This window comes from Bubalus bubalis, chromosome 12 (genome assembly GCF_019923935.1).
Source record: "Bubalus bubalis isolate 160015118507 breed Murrah chromosome 12, NDDB_SH_1, whole genome shotgun sequence".
Classification (NCBI taxonomy): Eukaryota; Metazoa; Chordata; class Mammalia; order Artiodactyla; family Bovidae; genus Bubalus; species Bubalus bubalis.
Window position 1 is genome coordinate 101,802,780 of NC_059168.1, and position 13,018 is coordinate 101,815,797.

At 41.0% G+C, this 13,018-nt stretch overlaps 1 protein-coding gene across 9 annotated transcripts in view; it reads right to left on the reverse strand.

Moving 5' to 3' along the window:
* The window catches only part of SETX (senataxin), a 104,258-nt gene that overhangs the window by 76,964 nt on the left and 14,276 nt on the right, over positions 1-13,018 (reverse strand). For all 9 annotated transcript variants that reach the window (XM_044926478.2, XM_044926477.2, XM_044926473.2 and 6 more), the window contains 2 exons: positions 3,551-3,761; positions 1,130-1,239 (listed from right to left, as the gene is read on the reverse strand). In XM_044926478.2, the coding sequence (XP_044782413.2) occupies positions 1,130-1,239; positions 3,551-3,761 (321 nt within the window). The remainder of the gene's footprint in view (positions 1-1,129; positions 1,240-3,550; positions 3,762-13,018) is intronic.

A 13,018-nucleotide genomic window follows, 5' to 3' on the forward strand; every position in this document is an offset into this window, starting at 1 on the left:
CTGCAGACTCAGTCCCGAAGCCTGCAATGGCAGGACCAGGTCCTGGCTGCTCAGCTGGACCAGCTTCCTCTACTGGTTTGCAGCTTTAAGAAAGCCAGTCCTAGACAGCCGCTGGTGGTACTTTCTGTCAATCTTCTTTCACAGGAAGGAAGGCCCCATCTCATTTAAGCAGAGCCCTTGACTCTGGGTCTACCCTAGTGTCGAGTACACTTGTAATTCCTGTTATCCTGCACAAACTCAATCCCCTGCTACCTACTGCCAGCCAGGCCTACAAGTTTCCACCACTCATCACTTTGTGCTTGTGCTCCCTTACTGGTTCAAAGGAATTGAATTGTGTGATTTTACAGCTTTTCAAATTCCTCTGTTTTTGAATTTTTTTTCTATCATTGTTAGGGTTTGGCACAGAAGAGACTGAAATTCATCACCATTTTTCTTGAAAAACCATTAACATGTTCTTTCTTTGCCACTTAAAGGCTCTTTACTGGCCCCCCATCAGCAGAGCTGCCCTGCACAACTTTTATTTTAACACTGTAACTTAAGAGGCCAACGTGCACAGACCCACAGCACATACTGCCTCACCACGTGATAAATCTGCAAACCCCAGCCATCAGCTCAACATCAGATTCCAAAACTCTGGAGTTGCTCTCTGCTTCTGTTCTACCTACTGCTCTGATTCTTACGTTCCTCCTTCTGTCCAGCACCTAGGAACTAATCTTCTTGTCCTCCCCATACTCCATCACCTTTTAAAAACCTCATTCACTAACAAAATAATCTTAAATGTTTTAAGTGGTATTTCCATGTGCTTGGAGTGGGGCAGGCTGGCAAGAAAAGCAACAGAGAACAGTCCTTCATTAGCTCAGGTCAACATATTAAAAGTCTGAATCATTCCCTTGGCTTTCAAATTGGAGCATCACCTGTCAAAAGGATTCCTTACTCTCTTAAATCTCTTCTTTGACCACCCCCCCCACCCCCACTAAAGCACTCTCTCCTTAATTGCAGTAATTTTACAACAAAAGAATAATTTTGGCAAATATTTTACACAAAGTACACACCAAAACTTCTATTATAGTTAGTCATATATTGGTACAAAAGAAGATATCCTCTTCTATTGCCTGTCACTGACACTTACCATTTCATTGGGATGAACCAAAAATAAATAGATCCCTGGATGTTTGTCAAAAACTTGAAAGGAGCAATTAGCTTGTTCCATCCGGCAAAGTGCTTCAACACATAATTCATCTAAACAGAAAAAATAAAGCAGTAAATGTAAGACAAAACTTATCAACTTAACAAGATTCCCTAAATCTGGCTTCTTCGGTTACTCTGTAAGTAAATGAAAAGTTTCTCATTTTTCTTTTTTTTAAACTGAGGCAAAAATGGTGTAAATGTAGGAACAATATTCTATCTTCTGAAAGACTGTGGTATATATATGGTAGTCATCATGTAATTCATAATATATTCCTATAAATGACAGATTTTATTAGTACAAACATCTTCTTTCACACAGGGCATAATTATCTCCAGAGGGCGTCTTCTTGGAAGTAGCGTTATGGTCCAATTCCATTAGCATTCTACATGTTGACCCCACGTGGACTTCATTCTGTATCAGAGTGGTATCAACTTTATCCACAAATGGCTATTTTGTCCTACTCTCAGTTACCGAGTACCCCATTTCCTCCACTGGTTGAAATACTATCATCATCAAACACTAAGTTCCCCAAATAGACTTGGTTTCCTTCTTGACTCTCTACACTGTTCTCATCAGTCTATCTGTGCCAGCACTATCCTAATCCCACTGCTTTATGGAAATTTCTTCATTACTTCCAGAAGTTTACTGAACAGACTTACACATGTATCCTATCAGGTGAGTCAACTCATCAAGCCTCAAGAGAGTATCACAGTGACAGTGGTTAGCTTTGGGGAAGAGGAATAATGACTGGAAAAGTAGGAGAAGAACTCCTGGGGTGTTGATGTTTTTTTTTGTTTCTTGACCTGGATGCCAGCTACACAAGTGTGTTTATGAAAAACTAATAAGCTTATATACTTTTCTGGATATGGTAACTGTTTAATAAATGCTTGAAAAGTGGCTTATTAAAGAGTTTAAAAATCTATTTTGAATTTATTTAGAAAGAACTGATTTCTCTAGTAAATCTTTAGATCTACTTTTCAGTATACTGAAATAGAATAGAGAAATAAATAACATGACAAGATAGCAATAAAAAAATCTAGGAAGTGCATTATTCTACAGGGCAACCTCTTGGTCTCAGCAAAAGTTATGGCAATGAAAAAAAATGTGTGTGCATGTATGTAAGAGTAAATGATTCTGGATTAAAAGACGTAAGAAACACGAACTAAATGCAACCAATGCAAAGTCCCTGACTGCACTCTAATTTAAATAAACCTGCCAAAAAAATTCTGCAACTACTGGAAAAATCTGAACATGGCCTAGATACAGTAGTAGGTACCTAAAGGTATTGTTGTTTTGTTAGATTTGACAGATCAGAAAAATATCTTCGAGAGATTTGTATTAAGAAATGCAAATACAAAGGACCAGAATCTAGGCAGTTATAATATGCTATGTCATAGTAATTACTAAAAACTACTACCGACCAGTAGTTCTGAATCTGGCAATTTTGCCTCTCTCTGGCCCCACCCCTCAACTCCCACGGGACATTTGGCACTATCTAGAGACATTTTTTTTTTTTGGAGAAGGCAATGGCACCCCACTCCAGTACTCTTGCCTGGAAAATCCCATGGACGGAGGAGCCTGGTAGGCTGCAGACCATGGGGTCGCGAAGAGTCGGCCACGACTGAGCGACTTCACTTTCACTTTTCAGTTTCATGCACTGGAGAAGGAAATGGCAGCCCACTCCAGTGTTTTTGCCTGGAGAATCCCAGGGACAGGGGAGCCGGGTGGGCTGCCGTCTATGGGGTCGCAGAGTCGGACACGACTGAAGCGACTTAGCAGCAGCAGCAGAGACATTTTTTGGAGAAGGAAATGGCAACCCACTCCAGTATTCTTGCCTGGAAAATCCCATGGGCGGAGGAAGCTGGTAGGCTACAGTCCATGGGGTCGCAAAGAGTCGGACACGACTGAGCGGCATTTACTTTTACTTTAGAGACATTTTTGGTGGTCACAACCAGGGCAGAAGGGAGAGAAAGCCACTACTGACATCTAGTGGAGAGAGGTCAGGGATGTTCCTGTAACATCCTACAGGCCCACCCACCAAGAATTATCTAGTTCAAAATGTCAACAGTGTCAGGTCTGAGAAACCCTGCTATAAGCAGATTCAAAGAATAAAAATTAACTGAATGAACAGATGAATAAATGGACAGATAAAGCAAGTAGAGTTACATGTTAGCAAGTGTAGAATCATCTATGTGGTATATATATGGTATTCACTGTGTAATTCACTTTACTATGTTTGGAAAAAATACCAAGTACCCTAATTATACATTTAAGGAACAGATTTTTCAGTACAGATAACCAAAATTCTTACAATTCTTAAAATAAAACTGATACAACTGTGAAAACATCCAAGATACTCACTGACATGCTCATGTAAAAGCAGATATGGATATTTTAGTATTTCAAGAAGAGGAACTCGAAGCTTGTTTTCAAAGTCTTGGCCAGTGAAATCGAACAGCTGTGCCTCTCCGTTGTTGTCTACTATATATAACTCATCATCATCTCCAATTTCTGCCTTCATGGATCTTTCAAAGTGATTTATGAGACGTAAGGTTTCTAATTCCCATAAAACCTACAGGAAAAGAAAAATGAACCATGTGCTCTGTATCTTATTATCAACAAAATATACTGCATGCAGTGATCCTTCTAGAAAGCTTTTTCCTGCGTATAAAAATTCAGAAGTCTAAAGAAGTACTAACACCACATATTAGATTTATTTAAAGAAAACAGTCACTAAACATGGCTTAGAGACTTTTATGTGGCTTTTATGATACAGGAACATGAGCACACAGAGTATGAGATGTTTAAAACATTGCTTTTGTGGAGTTTTGCTATAAATACATCAATATCTCTGTCAACTACACTCTGTTGGAAAGGAGAAGGTGGAGCTTCTTTGTTAAGGCACAAGCTGGGCCTTTTGTGACTCCCCTTTAATGTTCCAGCCAGAGGTAACCACCTTGAAACATCAGTTTTAGCATAAAGCCACTACTTAGGTTCATAGCTAGAGAATTCTGTACATGTCAAAGTTTTCTCAGTAGGTTCGTAAGTAATCATCCCCTCTCCTCTTCATGGTATTATACATATCTCTATGGTCTGTGTTCCATTTTCCATCAGATACATGTAATAAACTAAATATTCAAAGCCACACATTTAAAATTGTGTTTCATTTGGTTACTATCAATAAAAAATATGCTTCTCCTTACTGATTTTGGGGGCTTCCCTGGTAGCTCAGGTGGTAAAGAATCCACCTGCAATGCAGGAGACTAAGGTTCAGTCCCTGGGTCAGGAAGATTCCCTGGAGAAAGGAAGGGTTACCCACTCCAGTATTCCTGCCTGGAGAATTCCATAGATAGAGAAGCTGCTACATGTTCATGGGATCCAAAGAGTCACGAGATGACTGAGCAACTAACACTTTCACTTCACTGACTTATACCACCCACCCATTAAAAAAAAAAATGGAGAGAGAGAGGAGTGGTCCCAAGAAGGCAGAGGAATAGGACAGGGAGACCACTTTCTCCCCCACAAATTTATCAGAAGATCATCTGAATGTTAAGCAACTTCCACAAAACAACTTCTGAATGCTGGTAGAGGACATCAGGCATCCAGAAAGGCAGCCCAATCTCTTTGAAAGGAGGTAGGACAAAATATAAAAGACAAATCAGAGACAAAAGATTTAGGGACGGAGACCATCCTGAGGAGGGAGTCGTGAAGAAGTTTCCACACAGTGGGAAACCCTCTCACATGCCTGTCTGTGGGAAGTTTTGGAATCTCAGAGGGCAACGTAACTGGAAGGCCAAGAAAAAAAAAAAAAAACCCACAGAATACGTGCCTAACCGCAACTCTAAGTGGAGATGGAGAAGTGGCACAGATGCTTGCGTTTGCCACCAGTGACTGGGGACTGCGCAGGGAGGCGCAGGCTGCATCATTGGTCCTTAGGGTAAGGTCCAGGCCCAAATGTCCTGAAGACACTCTGAGGAGCTCGTATGAGACAGCTACCCAAACCATGAGATGGCCAGAGACAAAAAAATTAAAAAACACCTTTCCCGCAAAAGGCTCTAACACTGCATAGCGACCCCTGGCACGCTCACAGAACAAAGGAGTGAGCAAATACCACAGGAGAGCAAGCCAGCTGCCATATACGGCCCTCCATCTCCGGAGGCCGAAGGGAGGCATCCAACAGCCAGAGCCAGAAGGCAAAGTGCTGCTTCAATCTTGGCCCCAGAGTCCACATCTTCCACCAAACTGTGAGCAGGCTCCCAACTGCTAACCGTGTCTTCCTGGGATCCTGGATGGCTGACCTCTACCAGGAGTGTCACAGCCTGATCAGCTCTCCAGGGGAGACACACAGCACACCTGGGACTCTGCTCTTGTAGCACACCCAGGAAACCAAGCAGCCAGGACCGGGGAGGCGAGTCAGATGCCTGGCCCACCTGAGACGGTGAGCTCACCAAGCACCCGGTCACCTGAGCTGCTCGGACTTGGGAAGGGTACAAAACAAACAGCCCATCTGGGTCTGTGCCCTTGTGGAGCGCCCAAGAACCTGAGCAGCGGAGACATGGAAAGTGCACAAAACGCAGGGCCCACCTGGGACAGAGCCCTTGCAGAGCACCCTGGAGCCTGAGTAGTGTGCACACGGGAAGTACACACTGTCTCGGGCTGTGGCAAACCCAGTGTGGTCCATCCATTGTGAGCACTCCCTACACGTGCCAGCAGTATTTGTTGCAGTATCCCTCCCTCCCACAACACATCTGAACAAGTGAGCCTAAATAAGTGGCCACCTTCACCCCTTCTGACAGAGCAGAAATTAGACACTGAAGAGACTTGAGAACAGAGGAAGCCAAAATAAACAAAGGAAGAGGAACCACTCTGGAAGTGACAGGTGCAACAAACTAAAACCCTGCACTTAATACCGAGACAGTGCATTTGAGGCACCTGTAGACCTCGGGAACAAGTACAAGCCAGAACAAAGGACTATCTGACACCGAACTGACCCCACAATGCCCACAAGAACACCAGAGAAAATCCTAGATATATTTTTACTATTACCACTTTTTTGTGTGTGTGATCTTTTTTTTTTTTTTTTTTTTTTTATTTTTAAACTTTACAATATTGTGTTAGTTTTGCCAAATATCGAAATGAATCCGCCACAGGTATACATGTGTTCCCCATCCTGAACCCTCCTCCCTCCCCATACCATCCCTCTGGGTCGTCCCAGTGCACTAGCCCCAAGCATCCAGTATCGTGCATTGAACCTGGACTGGCAACTCGTTTCATACATGATATTTTACATGTTTCAATGCCATTCTCCCAAATCTCCCCACCCTCCCCCTCTCCCACAGAGTCCATAAGACTGTTCTATACATCAGTGTCTCTTTTGCTGTCTCGTACACAGGGTTATTGTTACCATCTTTCTAAATTCCATATATATGCGTTAGTATACTGTATTGGTGTTTTTCTTTCTGGCTTACTTCACTCAGTATAATAGGCTCCATTAAAAAGAATACATTTGAATCAGTTCTAATGAGGTGGATGAAACTGGAGCCTACTATTACCACTTTTTAAGTTTTTTAAAACTTTGAGTTATTTACTCCTTTAACTTTCATTTTTACAGCCTACTATTAACACTCCCCCCAAAAAAAAAGCTTTTTAAAAAAATCAAATTCCATATATATGTTTTTAAAATTTTTGTGATTGTTTTATATTTTTTATATTGCATTTCTGAGAGTCTAACCTCTACTCTAGGTTTTTAATCTTTGCTTCTTTTTGTTATCAATTTTGTACCTTTAAGAATCTCATCTTCAGTATCCATTTTCACTAAGGGATTTGATTACTGGCTAGAATGCTCTCTCTCCTTTTGACTCCCCTTTCTCCTCCTGGTAACCTCTACCTCCCTCCTCTCTATTCTCTTCTCTATATAACTCTGTGTATCTCTCCGGGTGTTCCTGGCCATGGAGAATTGTTTCACCATTAACCTAAGGGTTTAATCTTCTGTGCTGTATGGTTGGAGAAGTCTTGAGATTACTGTAAGAAAAGGACCAAAAGCCATAGTCAGTAGGCTTAACTCCAAAACTTTAAAACATCAGAGAACCCCTGACTCCAGGGAACTTTTAATAGCAAGAGCTCATGCAAAATTCTCCATACCTACACTAAAACCAAGCTCCACCCAAAAGCCAAAAAGATTCAGTGCAAGACAAACCACACTAATTCTCCAGCAAAACAGGAACACAACCCTGAACATTAAAAGATGGGCTTCCCAACGCCATGCTGAACCCATAGGCACCCCAAAACTCACTATTGGACACTTCAATGCACTCCTGAGAGAAGAGCTCCAGCTCCACCCACCAGAACACAGACACAAGCTCCCCCAACCAGGAAACCCTGACAAGCCACTAGTCCAAATCCACCCACAGGGAGCAAACTCCACAATTAAGAGGAACCATGAACTTCCAGCCGGCAGAAAGGGCACCCCGAACACAGCAATCTAAACAAAATGAAAACGTAGAGAAATATTCAGCAGATAAAGGAACATGATAAAAACCCATTAAATCAAACAAAATAGGAGACAGTCTACCTGAAAAAGAATTCAGAATAATGATAGTAAAGATGATCCAAAATCTTGAAAACAAAATAGGAGTTACAGATAAACAAGACTAGAGACAAAGATTGAGATGATGCAAGAAATGTTTAACAAGGACCTAGAAGAAATAAAGAAGAGTCAATCAGTAATGAAAAATGCAATAACTGAGATTAAAAGCACTCTGGAGGGAACCAACAGGAGAATAACAGAGGTAGAAGAGAGAATAAGTGAGGTGGAAGATAGAATAGTGGAAATAAATGAAGCAGAGAGGGAAAAAGAATTAAAAGAAATAAGAAAAATCGCAGAGACCTCTGGGACAATGCTAAATGCCCCCATATTCGAATCCTAGGTGTCCCAAAAGAAGACAAATAGAAAGGCCATGAGAAAATACTTAATAGTCAAAAACCTCCCTAAAATAGGGAAGGAAATAGCCACCTAGTCCAAGAAATCCAGAATACCAAACAGGATAAACCCAAGGCAAAACAACCCAAAACTTTATTAGTTTGTTAATCAAACTAAGAAAGATCAAACACAAAGAGCAAATATTAAAAGCAGCAAGGGAAAAGCAACAAATAACACACAAGGGGATTCCCATAAGGATAATAATTGATCTTTCAACAGAAACTCTTCAGGCCAGAAGGGCATAGCAGGACATACTTAAAGTGATGAAAGAGAAAACCCTACAACCAAGATTACTCTACCCAGAAAAGATCTCATTCAGATATGAAGGAAAAATCAAAAGCTTTACAGACAAGCAAAAGCTGAGAGAATTCTGCACCACCAACCAGCTCTTCAACAAATGCTAAAGGATCTTCTCTAGACAGGAAACACAGAAAAGGTTTATTAAAAAAAAAGAAAACCCAAAGCAACAAAGTAAATGGTAACAGGATCATACTTACTAATAATTACCTTAAATGTAAATGGGTTAAATGCTCCAACCAAAACACAAAGACTGGCTGAATGGACGCAAAAACAACCCCTATATGTTTGAGGGACCCACCTCAAACCTAGGAACACATATATACTGAAAGCAAAGGGCTGGGAAAGACATTTTATGCAAATGGAGACTAAAAGAAAGCAGGACTAGGAATACTTGTATCAGATAAAATGAGCATGATAAGACACAAAGAAGGACATACTATATAATGATCAAAGGATCAATCCAAGAAGATGATATACCAATTATAAATGTATATGCACCCAACATAGGAGCACCTCAATATGTAAAGCAAATGCTAACAAGTATGAAAGGGGAAATTAACAGTAACAAAGTAGCAGTGGGGGGCTTTCATACCTCACTCACACCTATGGATAGATCAACAGAAAATTAGCAAGGAAACACAAGCTTTAAATGATACAATGGACAGTCAGACCTAATTGATATCTATACGGCATTTCATCCAAAAATAATGGATTTCCCCTTTTTCTCGAGTGCACATGGAACACTCTCCAGGACAGATCACATCCTGGGCCATGAATTTAGCCTTGGTAAATTTTAGAAAAGGCAGAGGAACCAAAGATCAAATGCCAACATCCGCTGGATCATTGAAAAAGGAAGAGTTCCAGAAAAACATCTATTTCTGCTTTATTGACTATGCCAAAGCCTTTGACTGTGTGGATCACAATAAACTGTGGAAAATTCTTCAAGAGATGGGAATACCAGACCACCTGACCTGCCTCTTGAGAAACCTATATGCAGGTCAGGAAGCAACAGTTAGAACTGGACATGGAACAACAGACTGGTTCCAAATAGGAAAAGGAGTTCATCAAGGCTGTATATTGTCACCTTGTTTATTTAACTTCTATGCAGAGTACATCATGAGAAACGCTGGGTTTGAAGAAGCACAAGCTGGAATCAAGATTGCCGGGAGAAATATCAATAACCTCAGATATGCAGATGACACCACCCTTATGGCAGAAAGGGAAGAGGAACTAAAAAGCCTCTTGATGAAAGTGAAAGATGAGAGTGAAAAAGTTGGCTTAAAGCTCAACATTCAGAAAATGAAGATCATGGCATCTGGTCCCATCACTTCATGGGAAATAGATGGGGAAACAGTGTCAGACTTTCTTTTTTGGGCTTCAAAATGATTGTAGATGGTGATTGCAGCCATGAAATTAAAAGATGCTTACTCCTTGGAAGGAAAGTTATGACCAACCCAGATAGCATATTCAAAAGCAGAGGTCCATCTAGTCAAGGCTATGGTTTTTCCTGTGGTCATGTATGGATGTGAAAGTTGGCCTATGAAGAAAGCTGAGCGCCGAAGAATTGATGCTTTTGAACTGTGGTGTTGAAGAAGACTCTTGAGAGTCCCTTGGGCTGCAAGGAGATCCAACCAGTCCATCCTAAAGGAGATCAGTCCTGGGTGTTCTTTGGAAGGAATGATGCTAAAACTGAAACTCCAGTACTTTGGCCACCTCATGCGAAGAGTTGACTCATTGGAAAAGACTCTGATGCTGGGAGGGATTGGGGGCAGGAGGAAAAAGGGACGACAGAGGATGAGATGGCTGGGTGGCATCACCGACTCGATGGACGTGAGTTTGAACGAACTCCGGGAGTTGATGGACAGGGAGGCCTGGCATGCTGCAATTCATGGGGTCGCAAAGAGTTGGACATGACTGAGCAACTGAACTGAAATTTTTAAAAACTGAAATCATTTCAAGCATCTTTCCTGATCACAATATGGTAAGATTAGATGGAAAAAAAAAAAAACTATTAAAAATACAAACATGGAGGCTGAACAACATGCTTCTGAATAACCAGATCAAGAAAGAAATCAAAAAGGAAATAAAAATATGCATAGAAACAAATGCAAACAAGACAATCCCAAACCTATTAGTTCAGTTGCTCAGTTGCGTCTGACTCTCTGCGACCCCATGGACTGCAGCACACCAGGCCTCCCTATCATCCATCACCAACTCCCGGAGCTTGCTCAAACTCATGTCCATTGGGTCAGTGATGCCATCCAAACATCTCATTCTCTGTCATCACCTTCTCCTCCAGCCTTCTATCTTTCCTAGCATCAGGTCTCTTCTAATAAGTCTGTTCTTCTCATCAGGTGGCCAAAGTACAAGAGCTTCAGCATCAGTCCATCCAGTGAGTATTCAGGACTGATTTCCTTTAAAAGGACTGGTTGGATCTTCTTGAAGTCCAAGGGACTCTCAAGAGTCTTCAACACCACAGTTCAAAAGCATCAGTCCTTTGGCACTCAGCTTTCTTTATGGTCTCACATCCATACATGACTACTGGAAAACCATAGCTTTGACTAGGTGGATCCTTGTTCGCAAAGTAATGTCTCTGGCTTTCTAATATGCTGTCTAGGTTGGTCACAGGTTTTCTTCAATAGAGTAAGCATCTTTTAATCTCATGGCTACAGTTAACATCTGCAGTGATTCTGGAACCCAAAAAAGCAAGTCTCCCACTGTTTCCACTGTTTCCCCATGTATTTGCCATGAAATGATGGGACCAGATGCCATGATCTTAGTTTTCTGAATGTTGACTTTTAAGCTAGCATTTTCACTTTCCTCTTTCACTTTCATCAAGATGCTCTTTAGTTCTCCACTTTCTGCAATAAGGGTGGTGTCATCTGCGTATCTGAGGTTATTGATATTTCTCCCAGCAACCTTGATTCCAGCTTGTGCTTCATCCAGCCTGGCATTTCCCATAATGTACTTTGCAAGTTAAGTAAGAAGGGTAACAATATACAGCCTTGATGCCTTTCCCAATTTGGAACCAGCCTATGGTTCCGTGTCCATTTCTGTTGCTTTCTGATTTGCACACATATTTCTCAGAGGCAGGTCAGGTGGTCTGGTATTTCCATCTCGAAGAATTTTCCAGTTTGTGTGATCCACAGTCAAAGGTTTTGGCATAGTCAATAAAGCAGAAATGGATGTTTTTCTGGAACTCTTCCTTTTTTCATGATCCAGTGGATGTTGGCAATTTGATCTCTGGTTCCTCTGCCTTTTCTAAAACCAGCTTGAACATCTGGAAGTTCACAGTTCATGTACTGTTGAAGCCTGGCTTGGAGAATTTTGAGCATTACTTTGCTAGCATGTGAGATGAGTGCAACTATGCAGTACTTTGACATTTTTTGGCACTGCCTTTCTTTGGGATTGAAATGAAAACTGACCTTTGCCTGTTCTGTGGCCACTGCTGAGTTTTCCAAATTTGCTGGGATATTGAATACAGCACTTTCACAGCATCATCATTTAGAATTTGAGACAGCTCAACTGGAATTCCATTACCTCCACTAGCTTTGTTTGTAGTGAGGCTTCCTAAGGCCCACTTGACTTCGCATTCCAGGATGTCTGGCTCTAGGTGAATGATTAGACCATAGTGGTTATCTGAGTCATGAAGATCTTTTTTGTATAGTTCTTCTGTGTATTGTTGCCACCTCTATTCAATATCTTCTGCTTCTGTTAGGTCCATACCATTCCTGTCCTTTATTGTGCCCATCTTTGCATGAAATGTTCCCTTCGTAGCTCTAATTTTCTTGAAGAGATCTCTAGTCTTTCCCGTTGTATTGTTTTCCTCTATTTCTTTGCACTGATCACTGAGGAAGGATCTCTTGCTCTCCCTGTTCTTCTTTGGAACTCTGCATTCAAATGGGTGTATCTTTCCTTTCTCCTTTGCCTTTAGCTTCTCTTCTTTTCACCGATATTTGTAAGGCCGTCTCAGACAACCATTTTGCCTTTTTGCATTTCTTTTTCTTGGAGATGGTCTTGATCACTGCCTCCTGTACAATGTTACGAAGCTCCATCCATAGTTCATAGTTCTTCAGGCACTCTATCAGATCTAATCCCTTGAATCTATTTGTCACTTCCACTGTATAATCACAAGGGATTTGATTTAGGTCATACATGAATGGTCCAGTGGTTTTCTCTACTTTCTTCATTTAAATCTAAAATTTGCAATAATTTTCCAAAACCTATGGGGTTTGGTAAAAGCAGTGCTAAGAGGGAGGCTCATGGCAACACAAGCCTACCTCAAGAAACAAGAGAAACATTAAATAAACAACCTAACTTTACACCTAAAGCAACCAGAAAAAGTGAAAAGAATCCTGAAGTTAGTAGAAGAAATCATGAAAATTAGAGCAGAAATATAGTGAAGAAGAAACGAAGGAGACTATATCAAAAATCAACAAAAGTAAAAGCTGGTTTTTTGAGAAGATAAATAAAATAGACAAACCTTTAACCAGATTCATCAAGGAAAAAAAAGAATCAAATCAATAAAATTAGAAATGAAAATGGAGAAA